Source organism: Schistocerca piceifrons, chromosome 3 (genome assembly GCF_021461385.2).
Source record: "Schistocerca piceifrons isolate TAMUIC-IGC-003096 chromosome 3, iqSchPice1.1, whole genome shotgun sequence".
In the NCBI taxonomy this organism is placed as follows: Eukaryota; Metazoa; Arthropoda; class Insecta; order Orthoptera; family Acrididae; genus Schistocerca; species Schistocerca piceifrons.
In genome coordinates this window covers 744,584,346-744,605,362 of record NC_060140.1, presented here as the reverse complement: position 1 = coordinate 744,605,362, position 21,017 = coordinate 744,584,346, and the positions used below count along the sequence as shown (strand labels likewise).

Below are 21,017 nucleotides of genomic sequence, written 5' to 3'. Positions count from 1 at the left end.
AACTTGCCTACTTTCGATCTATCCTTAACTTTTCCATAATTTGATGTTAGAAATGTGATGAAGCCCACGCGATCGTTTTCCCTTGATCGCCTCAATCAGTACAGCATTTTCATGGACAATCCGCCTCACTCTGAATGGTTCACTATACACAGTAAAGAATTTGCTAGTTAGGAATCTGTGCTTACATGAAAATTAAATGTGTGCGGAGAATATACAAGCTGGGAGAAATGGTACAGCACAAGTGTTAGAAACTTTGGTGCTAGTGGCCTCTTTCCCTAACACCAGATTCCGAACAACCACACGCAGCACCTCATTATAACTGTCACCACGTCAATGACATACTATAGATCAGATGGCATCTAATTTAAAAACTTCGATCACATTGCTGGTGTTATCTGTAACAGCAATGTAAATGCACCCCATGCCATACAGATCACAACGTTGACTTTTTACATTATGTGTTAAGTACCTGCAATAGTCAAATTGCAGTAATTAAACTGGACTCATTGGCATTATTACATAACATTATTAGCAACTGTTTTTTTTTTTGAGGAAACAGTCCTTTTACTTTAGTGTTCCAAATCAAAATTTGCAAATTTTGCTCTGAGAGATCAGCCTAATAGATGCCATTACTGGTATTTTTATTCTGTGATCAGAAGTATGGTTTTTTACACTCCTACATATCAGTAGAGTATGTCTGCTACATAGACAATTTTCAGTGCCAGTGGCAAGTGTTTTAAGGCAACATGCTAAGGGCTGATATGTTGGATCCATCAATCTATTACGAAAAGAAAGAAATGCCAGGATTCCATGCTCTCCTGCCGTTCTGATAGTTTCTGCTGTTCCTATCCTTGATTCTGTCTGACCTATGAGCCGTATCTCCATTTACGATGTTGCTCTCATTACCAAGTTCCTGTAACAAGTGCTGAAAGGACGAATAATCGTCTAAGCCTCTGCCTGCTATCGGTATATCTCTGCGCAGTTTCACTGGCAACTTCGTTATACAGGTCCTAATGAGCACCCCAGGTTCGTATGACACCTCCAAATACCTATTCCATCTCAGCATTTCCAGATAGCACGCCACTGGATCTCTTATACCACCTTTGTTACAATTTGGCTCATGCTGTGGCATCAAGCAGTCAGGCCTGCAAGATGAGTGGTCTGCCAAGCGAGTGGATTCATTCTTATTTGTCGAGTAACATGAACTCTAGTACTCACAATTAAGTTACAAATTATTCTCCTGTATGAATATTACGCAATGGAAACGCATACCTGACTATTAGTAATTTACAGAACTCTGACTGTTCACTACGCACTGGCAATACCACATTTTCTTTCTTATTTAACGGCTTTGATCAACACGTGGCCATTGCACTGAATATGAATGGCGCACACATTATAAATTCTGGATATCATGACAACATACAATTCGAAGGAAAAGGCCGCCAATCTTTTTCTTTTCACTATCTTATTTATTCCGATAAATTCTATAACCTAAACACACAAATTCTATAACCTACAACAATAACACATGAGAAATTCCGCCCAGTGGGCATGGCTTTACATTGGTGATTCTCTATCTTATGGTCTCGTAATTATTTAACGCTACAGTGCACTTTCTGGATAGGATGGTGGATCTTTTGCTATATCTCACACTTCGACTCTCACAACCATCATCACGAAACTTTCCTCAGACCGAGCAGTACAATAGGAAGGTGCATAACCCACTACCTCTGAAACTAACTTGCTACTCTCCCATGCAAACCACACATACTTAAATTTCATGAAATGCATCACACCGGCAACATACAATACAAAACAAGGAATAGTCACAACATTATAATCCCATCACCTTCAGCTTTCCCACTTCAGTTAAAATTCATCCCAGATTCACACGACACTGCCCCACTTCGTAACTTTTCTTTCCTACTACGAACTCTGGACGATATATGCACGTCTTCCTGTGCAATGCAAGCCTAGCGGCGTTGCTGGATAGACGGCTGACTCACCTTGCTTCTCTCTCAGAGTATTATAGTTTGAATCAAGCGTCACACGGAAGCATAACACGCAAAGTAATATTAAGAACATATTCATCACACACACGAGTCCTCAACTGATACCATGGACGAGTACTTCTCTTTACCCTTTGTCTCATACACAGATTGAGACTCACACAGTACTCACCACGTGGAAGTACTCGTCTCTAATTTCAAGTCCTGCACACGCCATTTCCTAAATATTTCCAACTTATAGTACACACGCTAGTAATTCAGCATAACTTAAGCACTCGGAAGTATTTCAACTTATTGCTACATGTGGTTTCATTGTGACCATTGGTCACTTCCAAAGATTACTATGGTCCCCTTAATATTACCTGCCTGACATTTAATTCTCCCCACAATAGTTTCTGAAATAGAGAAATTATTATTCTAAACTACTCTTAAGTATTTCACATGCATACCATGTCTCCACTCTTTCGTCCTTACGCAGCACACCTAAGACAGGTCTTACCAACACTAGATCCAGCGGCAGAGTGCCGAAACATGGCCGTTCTTCAGGTCCTCTTGCACCTCTGCCGAAGTGGGGGAGCACCTTGCTACCGTATTGGTCAACCACATTTCAGGCGCTCAAAGCTCAGGTAAATTTCATCTCTTTGGTCCCACCAAAGGTGGCCAAAGGATCGTCTCAAAGATGATCATATATTCACATTCACTATCTGCGGTTAGCAGACGACCATACATTCATTCATTTCACAGATCTCACCAAACTCGATGTAGGGATTTATTTTGTGGGAGTGCACATGTGATCAATTAAATAAATAAATTGTCATTCTTTCTGGTATCCGGCTTCGCTGTATTAATTGAAATTGAGTTATTTTTAGAAAAAAATGTGTTGTTCTGACAAAATAATGAAGTATGTTGTACCTATTTGCAGTGTCGGGCGGTACTGTACCCTTTCACACGCTGTAACAATATGCCTTCTCAGAAATGATAAGTTCACAAAGGTACATGTATCACACTGGAACAACCGAAATAAAATGTTCAAACGTACCTATGTTCCGTGTTTTAATTTAAAAAACCTACCTGTTACCAACTGTTTGTCTATAATTGTGAGCAATGTTTGTGACTATTACAGCGCCATCTATCACAAAGCAAAAAACTACATGAATATGTAATAAAAATGGGGGTTCCTATTTAAAAAACGCAGTTGATATCCGTTTGACCTATGGCAGCGCCATCTAGCGGGCCAACCATAGTGCCATCTGGTTTCCTCCTTCAAGCTAGACAAGTTTCGTTCTTTATAGTTTTTTCGTTTGACGCTTATTTCGTGAGATATTTGGCCAAGTCACGATCGATGGACCGCCCTGTGTATATATATATATATATATATATATATATATATATATATATATATATTTTGAAGGGAAAGGTATTGAGGGAGATATGACTATTGCAAAAAAATTTGCACTGGCCTCATAATGAAACTTAAGCTTAAAGAAACCAATTTTTCATGGGATGTGATGGCAGCTCGTAACACTGCGTTTGTTTTAGTAATTCTGGGTGCAGTTTGATATAACAAATAAAAAAACTGATGCTTCGGCTTTCTAAAATATAAAATGAAAATTCCTCTTCCTTGAACTCCTTGTATAGTGTCTGAAATGCCCTATTTTTCGGATCCACGGTCTTTTTTGTGTAGTCTTGCACTTCTATCTTTTTTCTGTAATATTCAAGCTATTCCTTCACGCTGCAGACCATTTGAGTCCAATAAATATGATTTTCATACAAACGTGGACTCAGATATCCATGTACATAAAAGCTACCACGCTGTGTATGTGCACTTTGAGTGTACAAACAGTAGAAAATCATCTTGCGAATGCCGCAATTCCCGCGAAAAAAAACCATCTAATTACAGCCATGCTAGTTGAGATCACGTGACTTGAATTTACTTGACGCCCCATGACGTGAGGGACAGTGTGAATAGCCCTTGACATGGTGGTGTCATGACGTTACTGTGCTGTTACGGATAGTGTGAACTGGTCTTAATAATAACTGTAGATAGGAATCCCTAGTTCACGGGCGTGTCCAGGTGTGTAGGTTCATTTACCGATTGTGAGGCGATGCAACGACACAGCGATTACTTTTTGCTCATATCGCTTTCAAATTTGTTGCTCGTAGCTCAACGTTTTTGATTTTAATTCTGAGCGGATCCACAGTCTAACGTAACAGTCGCTACACTCCGTCTCGTTTTTGTTATCCACAGTGATAGCAGCATTCCAAGCAGCGACACTTCGGACTACAATATCGGATGAGTGTGAATGCTAACGTTTATATCGATTTTAACTTGGTTTTTACAATAGGGAGTGTATATAGTGCCATAAAAATCTACAATAACTAAAAAATGAGATCACATTTATCATTCTTTAGTTTCCTAAGGATCCTCAAATGTATAAGACAGTACATTACAGTATAAAATTAAAGCAATAACAGCCCTTCGCGACTGAGGGCTGTTACTGCTTTAATTTTACTTTGCAAATGGTCGCTGACCACACAGCCAAGTTTAAAAGTTTAACATTACAGGATAGTTTATTTATTATTCTCTTGTAGCGTACATGTATCTACTGAATACCGCTGTTTTTCTTTGATAACAGAAAATTGCTAGTAAATAGCAGAAGACCTGAGCTTTTGCAGAAAGGCATTGTGTATCTACCCAACAAAGCGGGGTTTTGTTCACTACACTTTCATACGAATCAGTGAATGTGGATCATAGGAAACCTATATGGAATGTAGTACCCACATTACTCACTGTACGAAATTAGCGACTACACTTCTCGCTTAACGCAAAATCGCACAGGCATGATAATAAATCGTCCAAAGCAATAAAACTCTTTCCCAGCACAGAGGAAACCAATGCCACAATTGTTGCTAAATCTGAGCTGCAAATGGCAAGAATATTCAAGACATTTGTTTTCGGAGAAAAAGTAATTACGTTAACAAAAATACTATGTATTAGAAAGTTGAGTGAAGTGCAAGATTGTCATGAGACTCCATAAAATTTTCTTTAAGTATCAAGGAAAGTGCCTATGATAATAACATCAGAGGGCAGAAATATATGCTGTCATTCATGAAATATGTGTTTTTATTGAAAAATGTGTTTAAATTCTCTTGCTTTCAGAGGGGTAAGCTGCAAATATCAATATATTCAAAAGTATTTCTTCACGAATAAGTTGTAGCTTATGTCATTGAATCGGTGCGATTCGGCTGTGTTTACATGTATTTCAAAATAATTCATGTCTCTTTGTAATTTACTGACGCATGGAACACAAAAGTATTACAACCATTTCGGTAACTATTTAGAGAGTAGTTAAGACAAACAATGTCCTTACGACACATGTGACTATCCGCTTTCTCGCCGCTTGGAGCGCTAGTTTCGCTCCAGCTGTCTAAAGCCCGGTCCACACGCAACGATCTGTCTGCGCAGACATCGGCGCAGATGTCTGTACATGCAATAGATCGCTGCAAATGTGATGTGTTCACACGACACAAACCTCAATCTACTACTCGCTCGCCATCTGTCGGTGTAGAAATGAAATATCAGTGGCAAGCGACTACGCTCCTCGTAAACGTCAAAAATTTAAATCAGTTATTTTGAAGTATAGAAATGGAGGAAGTTCTGTTGTGGTCTGTGTTCGCAACTTGTGTTGCAAAAAACATTCAGAGCAACCGCAGGAAACAGAGAAAGCGGTAAAAATAGTGTAGACAGTGGCTGCTAAAGCGAAAGCTGTTTTCTCATGTAAATTTACTTTGAGAGTTGCAGGGCGAACCTGTTTTGTTTTACATTACCTCGTGTTCCATTTCCTCGCACATTGACACTCCAATTTCATCTTCAGTTGTACTCCTGCTTGGTCTTGGCGTTTCTTGATCACTAAGAAAGCCAAGCAGATCAAAATAACATAAAGTTGGTTGGTATACTTGATCTACTCCTACACCAGATCTTCTAGATTTCTGAACTTTGGATAATTCTTTTCGGTAAACAGTTCGCTGACAGACTTAATTTACTTGACTTGCCTCCATGAACTCATCCTTGAAGACAGCGTAAATAGCTTCACATGTGTTGGGTATTATTTCACTCAACGCTTGTTTCGATATTGCAGTTGAAAATTCCAAATCCTTGGGGCTCCTTCCTGTTGCTAGGAATCTTAATGTTACCGCCAGCCGTTCATGAGGAGAAATTGCCCTTCTCATACAAGATTTTTTCTCATAATATGAGGGGTTACAAGCTTTAAGAGATAATTATAAGTTTCGACATCCATCCGTAAATAAGTTCACCAGTTCGCAACGAAATTATTTTTTTTATTAACGTTTCTCTGTTTGCCGAGTCGTCAACTGCCCGCAATTTTTCAATTAGAGCATTGTATGCTGATGTCTTTTTGCCTCTGTCACTATATTTTTTACTGTTAATCTTCCACAAACATGGGTGGTTTCTATATATTTCAATGAATTCACTTACAAACTCTCGAAAACACTGACGAGTATCCGCCATTTTAATGCCCTGTGCGCACATATACAAACACTTGACTGAGCAAACAGCTGTTTCGCGCCAGATTTGCAGCGATCTCCTGTCCACACGCTCCAACTTTGCGCAGATGTGGTTTGAACCCACAAATTTGAGAGGTTTCGCTCAAACCTCCAACTCCGACTTCCATGTTTGCACACACCTCAGGTTGGTGCAAATCTTCTGTCCACCTGCTACGATATGTCTGCGCAGATGTGTTGTGCGCAGACATTTGCGCAGACAAATCGTTGCGTGTGTACGGGCCTTAACGATAACAAATTTAGCAACACAGACTATCGTGACTTGGTTCTGGTCATGGTTCTGGCGGATCTCTCTGTGCTCGCGAGATGTATGATCTTTGCAAGCTTCTATGCCGAGAAATTTGACAGGTACAGTTACAAAAAATTGTCGATAGAAAAGCATGAAGAGAGTAATATTGTTCAAAAACGGAACAGATGTAGACGGAAAGGTCAGCATATTGTTGTATTTGCGTATATTTTTGTCTTACGTAAAGTGTTTTAAAATATTTTTTTCTATTTTAAGGTCTTTTTAGTGACACATTCGCTGGACGAACTGCTGACAGCAGCGAGTCAGAAATTTGGATTAACAGCTAAACGATTGTTCACATCTCAGGGTGGCGAAATTGATGATCTTAAGCTTATTAGGTAAGTGCCTGAATAACGTGCAGAGAATTTTCTTGTGTCTTGTTCCCACAGAAAAATAAACAAATGTCACTAACTTAACAACCATTGTAGATGTATACTGTTTAAATATCTGTGCAAGGAGCGTGGGTGACTTTTGTTGTGGACTAGTTTGTACGATTAAGCCAACTAGCTTAAACTTGGAAAACCTCTACATGCTGATTAATCTTTTTTCTGGATAATGTTATTCTGTTACAGAGATGATGATATATTATACGTTTCTGAAGAGGAAGGTTTTATTCCTGTGAAACCAGCCACTACTTCAGCAACAAGTCAGGTCGTTCCTGTTAGTTCTGGAACTGAAACGCCGTCATGCAGCAAGTCAAACACAGAGTGGGTGACATTAAATGTAGGTGGAAAATACTTCACCACGTCAAGGAGCACATTGGTAACAAAGGAACCCATGAGCATGCTAGCAAGGTAAGAATCTCTTAAGATGTGTGTAATAATAGTTATTACGCGACATATTGAAATTGGTTATGTATTGAAACATGCCCTCAATATCAGGGTAACAAATTTATTATCTTATAGTAAACACATACAGGTGTACAGGTGACAATTTTTTTTTGGTAATTTCTTCAAAAGAATAATTTCATGCAGTTAAAAATAAACCAGAGTAAGCATGTGAGTAAAGTTTTCCCTGAACAGGGGTAGTGTAAGCACTCTAAACACACAGAATTACTGAGGAAATATGTGAGTTAATACTTACCATGACATTACAGAAGTGTCCAATTCCACATGTCTGCTTCGAACCATGACAGAAACGACTACTTCCAGTGCATACAAAATGGCAACAATGTCGCTACCCACTCATGAGAACAGACATGAACAAAAATAAATAAAAATGACACAATAACTTCTCACTCCAAAAATAAAATGAAACTAACAGGACAACTGCAGAAAGTTGGGGGTTTAGGGTGGGGCAAGCTGAATATACAACAATAAAAAAAAAAACCACCATATCATCGCAAAACATATAATATAAAAAAGAAATTAAGTTAAAACATTCTGCTACACCAACAAACCCACCACAGGAATCAGAAATTTCCTGAGACCTATATAGCTCAGCCGCAGCTATCGATACCAAAAGACTAGTACCTAAAGCTCAGAAAAGTAGAACTCAAAATCCAAATATCCCACATTTACTACATCAGTTAAAACACAACTGACATACCATAAATGTACAACACACAAAATATCGCAGTTACTATAGGATAAATCCAAAACAAAAGTTGCTTACCAACAAAAGCCTCCATCAATACCACCACCTAGGTTGTTCACCAAACCCAACCTCGTGCTGTCACCACAAACATGATGCACAACATATTCAAAATACATCTGCAGATCGTCATTCATCTCAGAATTCTTGTGAATTTCACTGTCATATATGTACGTAACAAAAAAGCAATTAAAAAATTAGACTTCTTTGTGCTCAACAAAAACAAAACTAATTGGACCTGACAAAAACACCAGGTACATAAACAACAAAAAACAGCCTTAATAACTCATTGAAAACCCTTCCACAACCCATGTTACTACACGAACTACCAAATTTGAAACCACATTAGCACAATGACAACCAAAACTCAAATGAAGCCAATAGCACATGTTAAACTCAGCATGTCCACATCCACCATCAGAGGGCATGAACAAATACTACATCTGCAAACACGACCAACTCAAAATTCTGCACTGTACTGATGTCACACACCAAAACACCATTACATTACAGGTCAAAGCAGACTGGTGGAATCACACTTCCATTGACCACCTACTGTAAAGAAGACACTTTAAGTTGCACACAGAAGGGCATTGTGGCTCAGGCTACTGGAGGTGGCGGTCATGTGCTTGCTTGCTTGTATGTATGACTGTTGTTTGTCTTTTGAAGGCTGTGAGCGAAAGTTTTGTGTGAGTGTCTTTTAATTGTGCCTGTCTACAACTTAGCATGTCTTCTTTACAGTAATTGCCAATCTGTCTTTCCCTAAATTGTTGATACTCGTACACAGAGTTTCCAGTGTTTTATATGAGTACTCAGATGCTTTTATTCGGAAATATTCTGTTGTCTTATTAAATGTAGTTAAAGAATTGTTCTGTTGGTGCACTACAACCAGGATATTTTAGGAGAAATGGGTAGTGTTTTTGGGACATGTGCTCATTATTCTTTTCAGTAAAAACTTGAAATCTTGTGCTGTTGTGGAACATTCCTATCTGCTCTTGTGGTTTCCCAGGACTGCATAACGAAGTGAAGTATTGGAGAAACTGTGTTTCGTTATAAAATATTGATTTTCAAGGCAAAGATATGTGACTAGGAATTGGACAGATGCAGGAAAAGTTTTATAGTGTAGTAGTGGCTATTAAGAAGGTAGACAGAAAAAGAACCATTTTATCCCCTATTAATAATTTTGATGATAAATTAATGAAATGACTGAAGCATAAATAACGGAAAACTGTAAGAGTAACTGGGATAATGTGATAATGCATTTGTACAGTTATTGAAGTAGGTGATATGAAAGTCTTATGAAATAAGAAACAGTTGTTGTCACTAACAAATAAAAACATTAATAATATGAGATATAAGTTACTTAGTATGAGTGACAACTAAACCCTGACAATGAATTTCAAATTATGAAAGCACATCATCTGTCTTACAGGGATTTATTAATCACGACTACGTTCATGACATGGTGAGATCATCAGGTAACAAACTGTTGACCTAAAGATACCAAATTGTAATTATATCTTAAAACAGAAACTACAGTACCAGAATCTAAAGTGCCAACTTATTAAAATGTTAAGGGATGTGCACTTTTCAGCATATAATATCCATAAATTCTCCATAATATAAATTAAACCTCTGGTCTGCCATGTCGATTCCCCAGGTTCTGTGTATGTGCTGCTGTGCATTATTCTTAAGATGGATCATGCTGATTCAGTCTCGTTTGTACTAGTTGTATTGACCACTCTACCTGAGAAGATATACTACATATTGCATCCCGGCAAGAAAAGTGACACAAGTTAAAAAAGTGGCATCTTTAGATTGTCACTGGAAAAGATGAGTGAAGTGCCCCAACACACATGAAAAATATAGTGGAATTTACTGCCAACAATAATTACTTGAAATATAAGGGCAGCTTATACTATCTCAATGTAAATTTTATAGAATTAATTCTTTAAGTAAAGTTTTTTCAAGTATCGTATTTTTCAGTTGTCACTGTTTGTCGGGGTTCAATATGTTCAGTGCGCTCATTTAGGTTTGGGTTTCTCTGCCATGTTGTATGATGCTGTTTCTTACTCAGCAATTTTTGTTTTTAGAGTTATCTTTCTCTCAAGTTCCATTAGTTATCTTGTTTGTGACGGTTGCATGCTTTATGACAGTTTTATACATCTACGTATTGTTCAGAAGTGGCTTGTTTAAAAAAGAAGGAATGTACGAGACTTCTGTTATTTACTCTTACGGAAGTTTTTTTACACGTCACGTATTGAAAGGTCTATTTACCTCACTTGCTAATCAACATTATAATAATTCGGTAATTCCTGTTTTACAGTCTAATTACAATTTTTGTGTCTTCATTAGGTCAGTAGTTCGTTACTTGAAGATGTGACTACAGTGTCATGAAACTAGTCGTGATAGTTAATCATTTTGATACAGATGTTGTGGTTTTCATCACTTCAAAACAATGATGTATGACAAACCAACAGGTCCTCCATAGCAATAGTGGATTGTGGACTGAGAATGTTCTTGTTATTAATGTCTTCACGCATATTAAGAAATTGAAAACATCTGACCACATTGGGAAAACAGGATGTAGTACAAAATAAAGTGTCATGGCACATTCATTGGCTTCATCAACTAGCAATGAAACTGTCACTTTCCAACTTAACATAGATCTTGAGTTAAACTTCACTGCAGTTTGTTGCTGCAACATCATATAAAAAAAGTACATACACAGAACAAAACATTTTTTTCCCTCAGCCCCACTAGAGCTATGTAAATCTAGTAAACAATACAGTGTAAGCTACCACGCACAATAAATGACACATTTTTGATAAAACATGTGACTGACATATATAGCTGAAACATGAGAGATGCTGTCTCCTTAACGTATGTCACACTTCCAGGAATTTATTGATGACTCATTATGTATTAGACCAGACTGCCCTTATTATTTATTTCATCCAGGGATCATGAATAGCTAAAAATATAGATGTACACAAAATACTTAGGTATGCTCTGTAAGGATAGGACAGGTGGTCACTCATTATAAAGAAACTGGACAAACTAGCAAAATACTTGATAAATGGAGATATGCTGTACAAAACGTAGTAGAACATACATGTTCAAGGATGTCAGGAAAAATGTTGAAGGGAAAAAAAGTACATTCTTAATTATGGGTAAAAATGTTTTTATGCTTTGCAATTATGCAAAACTGTGTGAAATTTGCATCATTAATAAACATTTGTTAAGTATAAAGACATAGTTTTAAACACCAAATGAACAACAGTTACAATAGAGTTAGTGGTTCTATTGAAAAGTAGATCTGTAGAGGTACAATATCTGTCAAAGTAGATCTTGTAGGTCTGGTCCCATGCAGTTTGCCTTAAGAGACCAATCATAATGTTTCAAGATGCTCCAATATCTGTTTCATTTTTTAATGTGAATTTTGACTTATTTTCTTGATTGCCGTGTATTTCAGTTTCGTGTGCCAACCCCATTTCGCCATACAGAATTAAAAGTACCCCCATTTATTCAGTTTCTTTCATATACAGCTCATGTGGTGCCTTGCTTTGGTTAGTGACAGCTTCTCAATCATTGCCACCGAAGGACATTTTTTATTCACGTGATCAATTATAGCACTTGTACAGTTTGTCATGATCTCGACTCTCAGGGTCTGATAGCTTCATATTGTCTTTGAAATGCAAAGTTGTCATCAGACTTTAAAAGTATCTCTGAGACATTCTGTTTTACTAGCTCAACATGAATATCATAATTCCAGTAACATTGAAATTAAATGTTTTGTTTGGGTTTTTGTGTGTGCTGCAAAGATTAATTTCATCTAAAATTTTTTCCATTAATTTGTCAGTAATAAAATACTTAGAAGACTGATATGGTGTAGTCAGCTGTTGTATTGATTGTGGCAGTGCACTATTTTCTTTGGATCTAAAAATGTCACTTTATATATAAATGGAGCACTTTGTATTTTTCCAAATGATTTGATTTCTCTGTCTCTTTAGATGTTTCCAGAAGCTTGTTGTGCTGGATATATCAGCATCAAGTTCATTATCATCACTGTCACTACAGTATCAGGCTCACTACCATTATTTGCAGATTCCATATCATTTAAAGTTACAGTGGGATCTTCATCCAATTCTTCAAAATATAACCCATCTTCTGTGTCAGACAGACATTGTAGGGCCGTGAATTCTTTGTAAGTCTTCATTTAATGTCATCCATTTTCAGAATACAAGATTGGCTCCAAGCAATACATGAACTAGCATGGGAAACTATATGAAACGAGAATGAAGGAAACACCAATTTGCTATTGTCTGAATGTGGGTAGGAGTATTACTATGGACCATTCCACATATGCAAACAAAATTGATTCATGTTGTACTTCAGTACTTATTGTTAGTGGAGAATATGAGCTGACCTGAACAGCACACTCTCCAAAGGTTACAGAAACACTATAATTTTTTTTACATTTGCATGTTCTTGCTTGCAACTACCAGCAATCACTATAAGGGGGGGGGGGGGGGCAGTGTTTGCCAGACTGTTAATGCTGCTCAGAGAACACAGTCACATCATGAGCTCAGTAGTACTTTCTGATGGGAGTGTCTTCCACTTAACCATATTTGGCGGTTTTAAGGTGCACTGGTATACAAGAGGCACTCCACTGCTTAAGACCTGTTTATAGAAAAACAATTTCTCACTTAATGCATCTACTACAAAACAGTTATAACATATATATATTCATACATCGACAGATGACCATAGATGTTAAGTCCCATAGTGCTCAGAGCCATTCATACATCAAATATGTAGACGATGCAGGAAAGAGAGCTCAACTTTTAATTTTCATCCTCAGAGTAGAAGGAAGAAACATTTGAAGCCACTGTGTCAGAATCTGAATTCCCATACAATAAACTATCCTTGGTACTGACCAGTGCATTCCTGATTTCGCACTTAAATGATTGAATCACCTGTTTCAATTTTTATAGAGCCCCATGGAGCTTTGACTAACTCGCAAACCTGAGAACTGCTAGGTATCTTCTATTTCCTGACAATGTTGTTTCAAAATATGTAGATTGCATCTGTATTTTTCAACCTTTCCTTCATAAATCCCATAAGTGGTCTGTTGATATATAAAGGCAATTGGTTCAAGTAAACTAGTTGGCCCACCTGAAATTACAGCAAACTGAGTCTTCAGTCGATTCAGTCTATTTTTAACGTCTAGTGTTGTGCAAGAACGAAACTGGTCCCATACTAAGAGGACAGGCTTTTTGAGGCCTCCAGATTGCGCAGCCCCTCCCAGGGGCACAACTTTATCGTAGGCACCTTCAGTGCCGGGCGGGAGGGTTTGCATGCCTCAATGAAGTTGAGAGCTATACCGGCGGTACTGTAGCTACTGGCATGGTCATCCAGAACATCAATAAGGTTTGCCTGTTCTGTTGCATTAGTTTCGTATGTTGGAGATTTTGTATTGTTTTCCAGTGCAATAAAGTTGTGATCAAAAGCATGTTGTAGATACGAATATTACGTATATTTTTTACTCTGTCATCTTTAATATTGCAAATCAGTTGAGATGTTGTTGTTGTTGTTTTCAGTCCAGAGACCGGTTTGATGCAGCTCTCCATGCCATTCTATCCTGTGCAAGCTTCTTCATCTCCCAGCACTGCAACCTACATCCTTCTGAATCTGCTTAGTGTATTTATCTCTTGGTCTCCCTCTGCGATTTTTACCCTCCATGCTGCCCTCCAATGCTAAATTTGTGATCCCTTGATGCCTCTGAACATGTCCTACCAACCAGTCCCTTCTTCTTGTCAAGTTGTGCCACAAACTCCTCTTCTCCCCAATTCTATTCTATAGAGACATTAAGAGCCTTTTTGATGTTTTGTTATATGATTTATTACAGAATGTTTGCAGAGGGGGACAATGGATTTTTAATGACTCCTAGCAATGTCGACAAAAATGGTGCTTATCTTATTGATAGAAGTCCAACATACTTTGAACCACTTCTCAACTACCTGCGAAATGGACAACTAATTTTTGATAATAATGTGAATCCAGAAGGTATTTATCCAGTCCTGTAGTTATTCTTTGATCTTTTTATTTCTGTTTCTTCTTCTGCTAGTTCACACGGTATTTTATGACGGTGTATGTAATTTGTCATCTGACAAGTTGATTTGCATCAATCTAATGTAGTAAATATTTTATATCACAATGAAGTAATTTGTTTGTATGCCTCATTTATGTGTGTTTCTGATTATGTTCAGGAATATTGGAGGAGGCACGCTTCTTTGGCATTGAATCATTGATTCCTCAGTTGGAATCATTAATACAAGCTGGTCAACGTTCTAGAGATAATGCTCCTCTTACTCGGCGTGATGTTGTTAATGCCATCATTGTCACACCATTCACCGCTGAACTGCGTTTCCAGGGGGTTAATTTAGCTGGTGCAGACTTATCCCGCTTAGATTTACGCTACATCAATTTCAAGGTATGGAGAGTTTATTGGTGTAGATACCAGATACAATAATTTCAGTTTTATACATCTACGTATTGTTCAGAAGTGGCTTGTTTAAAAAATACAGTGTGTTATTGGTCAGTATGCGAAACATTTTAGTGGTGTAAATGACAATTGACCAATTGTTAGTCTCACCTCTCTTCATGGTCATGGTTTTTTGTGGAGGCTATGATTTGGTGTTGATAGATCAATAATTCTTTAAAGTGAAACAGTGGGAAATCCAGGACGGAATAATGACAATGTTATGAAAGGGATAGTTGCCACTCATCATATAGTGGAGATGCCAAGTCACAAATAGGCACAACAAAAAGACTGTCAAACAAGTAAGCTTTTGACCAAAAAGGCCAATGTGGCCTTAGTAGCAAGAGACTGTGGTCATGAATGTATGAGTAGCATTTGATTGTGTGTGTGTGCGCGAGCATGAGCGAGCGAGCGTCAGTCTTTTTGTTCTACCTGTCTGACTCAACATCCTCACTATATGGTGAGTAGAAACTACCCTTTCCATAATATGTCATTCTTTAAAATGACTCTCTTTGCAGACAAATGGGAAAGTCTCTCAGACCTCCCGTCATCCTGCACACGTTGTATTCCACTACAGTGAGGGAGTCATTTAATGATAAGTTGTCTTCCTATCATTATTTGCGGAGCCTGCACTAGTTTGGAAGCTGGTGAATGACTGTTTCATTTTTTGACAGAAATAAACATTCATGGTTGCATTGCCAGTCAGGTAGAAACAAAGTTGCTATCTACCGGGTGATCAAAAAGTCAGTATAAATTTGAAAACTTAATAAACCATGGAATAATGTAAATAGAGAGGCAAAAAATTGACAGACATGCTTGGAAGACATGGGGTTTTATTAGAACAAAAAAAAAGTATTGCTAGACGCGTGAAAGATCTCTTGCGCGTGTAGTTTGGTGATGATCGTGTGCTCAGCTGCCACTTTAGTCATGCTTGGCGTCCCAGGTCCCTAGACCTCAGTCCGTGCGATTATTGGCTTTGGGGTTACCTGAAGTCGCAAGTGTATCGTGATCGACCGACATCTCTAGGGATGCTGAAAGACAACATCAGACGCCAGTGCCTCACCATAACTCCGGACATGATTTACAGTGCTGTTCACAACATTATTCCTCGAGTACAGCTATTGTTGAGGAATCATGGTGGACATATTGAGCATTTCCTGTAAAGAACATCATCTTCGCTTTGTCTTACTTTGTTATGCTAATTATTGCTATTCTGATCAGATGAAGCGCCATCTGTCGGACATTTTTTGAACTTTTGTATTTTTTTGGTTCTAATAAAACCCCATGTCATTCCAAGCATGTGTGTCAATTTGTACCTCTCTATCTACATTATTCCGTGATTTATTCAGTTTTCAAATTTATACTGACCTTTTGATTACCTGGTATTTGCTTAGGCCGGTATTACACTATCAAATTTCTTTGTCAAAGATTTGATCAAAGATGTGATCAAATATCCCGTCAAATATATTTGACAAAGATCTTTGACGTAGCGCTAGAAGGGGTATTACACTGTCATCAAATTTTTCGTCAAAGTTCAAGATGGCTGACAACAACTTGTTATTAACCACAGCAGTCGCACGTACCGCAATTGCATTGTGTGCACATGCAGAAAAGAAGTGGGGGAAAAAAAGTAACCATAAATACGAGGTTGACAGTCTTAAATTCCTGGGATTACAACTTGATAATAAATTCAGTTGGGAGAAGCACACCACAGAACTGCAGAAACGCCTTAACAAATCTGTATTTGCAATTCGAGTTTTAGCAGACATAGGCAACATAAAAATGAAAAAGCTTGCATACTTTGCCTACTTTCATTCCATAATGTCATATGGGATAATATTTTGGGGTAATCTTCAAGTCAAACAAAAGTTTTCAGAGTCCAAAAGCGTGTAATACGTATTATTTGTGGACTAAATTCACGGACGTCTGGCAGAAACCTCTTCAAAGAACTGGGTATACTAACTACTGCCTCTCAGTATATTTACTCCTAATGACATTTGTCCTAAATAATATATCTCTTTTTCCAACAAACAACTCAGTTCATACATACAATACCAGGAACAAAAATGATCTGCACAAGGACTTAAAAGCACTTACTTTAGTTCAAAAAGGGGTCCACTGCTCAGGTACACTCGTCCTCAATAATTTGCCAGCAAACATAAAAAATTTAGTTAAAATAAAGATCAGTTTAAAAGGAGCCTGAAAGACTTAATAGTGGCCAACTCCTACTCCACTGACGAAATTTTTAATAGAAACAAATGATGTATTTATTCATACTATTAGTATTGTTATTTCAGCTTAAAAAAAAATTGACATGTTCCACATCCACGAGGATCTCCTCAGCACGGATTTATGGAACGAAAAACTAATCTAATCTGGGTGAAGCCATGGGTTTTACGGCGACACGATAAAAGCATTCAACAAAACTTGTTGCGTGAGCTTACAGTGGAAGACGTCAAGTCGTACATCAATTACTTAAGAATGGATGAGTATACATTTCTGTATGTGGTCAGTTAAGTGTATCCTCATATCACAAAGCACAATATTCACTTAAGAACTGCTACATCTTCAGAAGACAGGATCACTGTAACACTCCGATTCCTTGCTACAGGAGAGGGTTATGTTAGGTCAGGTCAGGTCAGGTCAGGTCAGGTCAGGTCAGGTCTCCAATCTTCTTAATCTGTTTTTGTATTCAGGGTGCCTCACGTTGCAAAGCGCCTCATCAGCTTCAGACATCTCTATTAATTTTGTAGTTGTCGACACACACCAATTGTATTTACCGGCAATGTTTATAAAAACACTACAGACGACAGAACGCTGCAGCGATGCTAGCGCTCCATGTGGTAACATGTCACATTGCAGTGAACAGAAGACAAGCGATTTCTTTGATCAAATCTACAGTGAGGGCCTAGATTTGATCAAATATTGGACGACATTTGACAAAGTCCCTATTACACCATCAAATATCTTTGACAAAGATATTGGACAAAGAAATTTGATAGTGTAATGCCGGCCTTAAGAACATTTTTCCTTTGTTAAATTTCCCATAGGGTTTTGCTTTAGTGAGTAAGGAATTGTACTTCTGCATAGTGACACACAAAGTTTGAATGCAGTTTTCTCCAGATCTCTACATTATTTAGAAACTAAAGTCACTGTAATAACTGCTGCCATTGATTTGGAATGAGGGGGATTTGTGAGCGTACTTAACTATATGTATCTACATGTGCATATTTGAGATGATGCATTGATGCTCTTTGCCTGTGCATGGACACAGTGATTTTTGTACAGCCTTTTTCGCAGTTGAGTATAAAGATGATGTGGAACTTAGTTTCTATGCATTTTTACGTTTTGTGTATTTCAGGGCAACATACCCTTCAGCTTCCGGTTGCCTTTGATCCCTAAATGCAAGACAGTTTATGCTTGACATCCTATAATGTCATGAGACAGTTCACATAATTCATGGGAGGAGGATGACGTACATTGCTTTGTATGCTGCTGTGACCCATTTCCCAGAGATAGAATGTCCTATGCAAACAAGAGTAATATGTTCATAATTTTGCCACTCAAAAGAAGTGATTTGATTCAGTCTAAGAGGTTGCACTTTGACATATAAATCTAAGATTAATGAATTCAGGTAGATTTTATGAACAGAAGGTTGTTTTTTTTTTTTTTAAAAAAAATTACATATTGGACACATTACACATAAATCCTTAAAATGTCAGACATTCTAAATGCCCAGTCTCACATTTAAATGTTTTAGGAGTGCTCTTGTAGAAAGAGAATATACTTTGGGATTAAAGGCGACCACCGAAAAGCGGAAGCATTGAGTTGTCGATAGGTACACACAAAAGAAAGAAAAAGCTTGCTAGCTTTCAGTGATGAGCTAGAGTAAAACACACACACACACACACACACACACACACACACACACACACAATAGTGCGAGGTGGGTGGGTAGATATAGCTAGATAGATAGATAGAGAGAGAGAGAGAGAGAGAGAGAGAGAGAGAGAGAGAGAGAGAGAGAGCAGGGGTTGGGTCACTCAGAGGGAGGCCGCTGTTTTGCCTGCTACAAACGTGGGAGGGAGGGGTGGCAGGTATATGGGCTACCATGATTGTAACAGCCAGTGGGAAGTGGCACAAGCCAAAGAGGACATGAATTGTGAGGACAGAGGGAGAAGAAACTGTTGGGTGGGGGATGAGGGCAGTGGGTTACCTGAGAATGAGGCCAGGGTGATTATGGGAGCAAGGGATGTACAAAAGTGTGAAAATTTAGATGAATAGTTTGATATTTTCTAGTTTCTCTTGCTCTGGAATTATTCAGTCATGTGATATCACTCAGTTACCTCTATACGCAACATTTACCTTTGCTATTGGGAGTACAGTGCCAATTGCAATGTTGGCAGCTCTCCGTAAGCAGTCAATTGTTATTATCGAGGCAGAGATTGCACGGCTGCAGCCATTTTGTAGACAGTTTGATTCAGCTGGAACATACCTAAGGTGCATTTTATGTTTAATGTAACATTAAACAGTTATTTTTTTAAGTATCTCTACTTACATTGTAGTCAGAACATAAATACTTTCATTATTATCAATAATTATTTTAGGTGTCAGATATATGTTGATTGTGGGTCAGAAAAGTGATCCGTTGCCAACAAACCTTGCTTCTATAAAACTGTTATTCGAAGGAGGACAATATTTACAGTGGGAAATGGGAAACAGGTTACAAATTTCCAAAAATGTGTAAGCCGCATTTGCCAGACAGCAAAAGATGCCCCTACTGTCAGTCCTGCACGTTGAGAGAAATGTGGACGCAAGAATAAAACATCCCCCAGAACCCAACACAAACTTGTCCAGATGACGAAAAACAGCTACCAGTCAGTAGTTGAAAAAGGCTCTGGAGAACTTTGAAGTTGTTGTTTGTACCTTTACAGTCCACAGAAAGCTTATTAGTGCAGCTCATCATCCATACAAGAAAGCAAAACTTACCCCTGCAATAAGAGCAAAGAGACTTAAAAGGGCTTGTGAAGTTAGAAATCAGTTTGGGGAGGACTGGAGAAAGGTAAATAAACTTTAAATAAACCAAATGAGAATCTGTATGTGAAAATTTATTTTGAAAAATGAATATTTGTTATTAACAAAATATAGAAAAGAGACATGGAGAAATTTTCTTCTTTATTTTCTTTTCGAGTCAGCATATAACATCGGAAATCATGCTTCCTTTCAGATTTGCTTTTCTCATGAGTCTGTGTTGTCCAAATGTGAAGAAAAAAGTGTGTCCGAAGAACAGTTGAAGAGTTCTACGAGTTCTGTATAGCGCAAACCATAAAACGTGCTCTGTTTGTTATGGTGCTTTGTGTCATGTCAGCAAAGGGTACTGGCTGCCATTACATTGTGGAAGGCACTGTGAATCAAACTTGATATAGGAAAGTCCTGGAAAAAAAGGCTTTTACCTCAGACGAAGGAATGGTTTTCCAACAGTGACTGTGTTCACGCACAGTGGTGCACTTGCCATAAAGCTAAGTCAGGAGCACAGTGCTTAGCTGCAAACAATGTAAAAACTTTGCCATGGCCTGGAAATAGTCCAGACAAGAATCCTGTAGAGAATTTGTAGGCAATTGTTAGGCAGAAGTTGAGGAAGATCAGCATTACAACAAGGTTGCAACTCATCGAGAAACTAATCCAAATATGGCGTAATGCTGAAGATGTCAAAAATTCATGCTTAGGTTTCATAGAAACACTGCCAAGACATGTTGAATTTCTGATAAATAATAAAGGCATGCACACAAAATACTATTGTATTCTCATTTGATGAATAAATGCTTATAAACTGTAAATGTGTTCAAAAAACCCTTGAGTCTAATAATTTTCACATCTCTGTATTGTAAGGGTAACTCCCACCTGGATAGTTTAGAAAAGCTGGTGGTGAGGGAAGGATCTAGAAGGCTTGGGTTGTAAAGCAGACTTTGAAATTGAGCATGTTGTGCTCAGCTGCATATTG

At 38.0% G+C, this 21,017-nt stretch overlaps 1 protein-coding gene across 1 annotated transcript in view; it reads left to right on the top strand.

The window, feature by feature from the left end:
* Positions 1–6,860: 6,860 nt before the first annotated feature.
* Positions 6,861–21,017, top strand: part of LOC124787899 (BTB/POZ domain-containing protein KCTD9) — a 48,062-nt gene continuing 33,905 nt past the window's right edge. Inside the window, exons 1-5 of the mRNA XM_047254880.1 lie at positions 6,861–7,021; positions 7,096–7,217; positions 7,452–7,673; positions 14,384–14,541; positions 14,745–14,968. Coding sequence (XP_047110836.1) covers positions 6,974–7,021; positions 7,096–7,217; positions 7,452–7,673; positions 14,384–14,541; positions 14,745–14,968 — 774 coding nt within the window. The 5' untranslated portion in view covers positions 6,861–6,973. The remainder of the gene's footprint in view (positions 7,022–7,095; positions 7,218–7,451; positions 7,674–14,383; positions 14,542–14,744; positions 14,969–21,017) is intronic.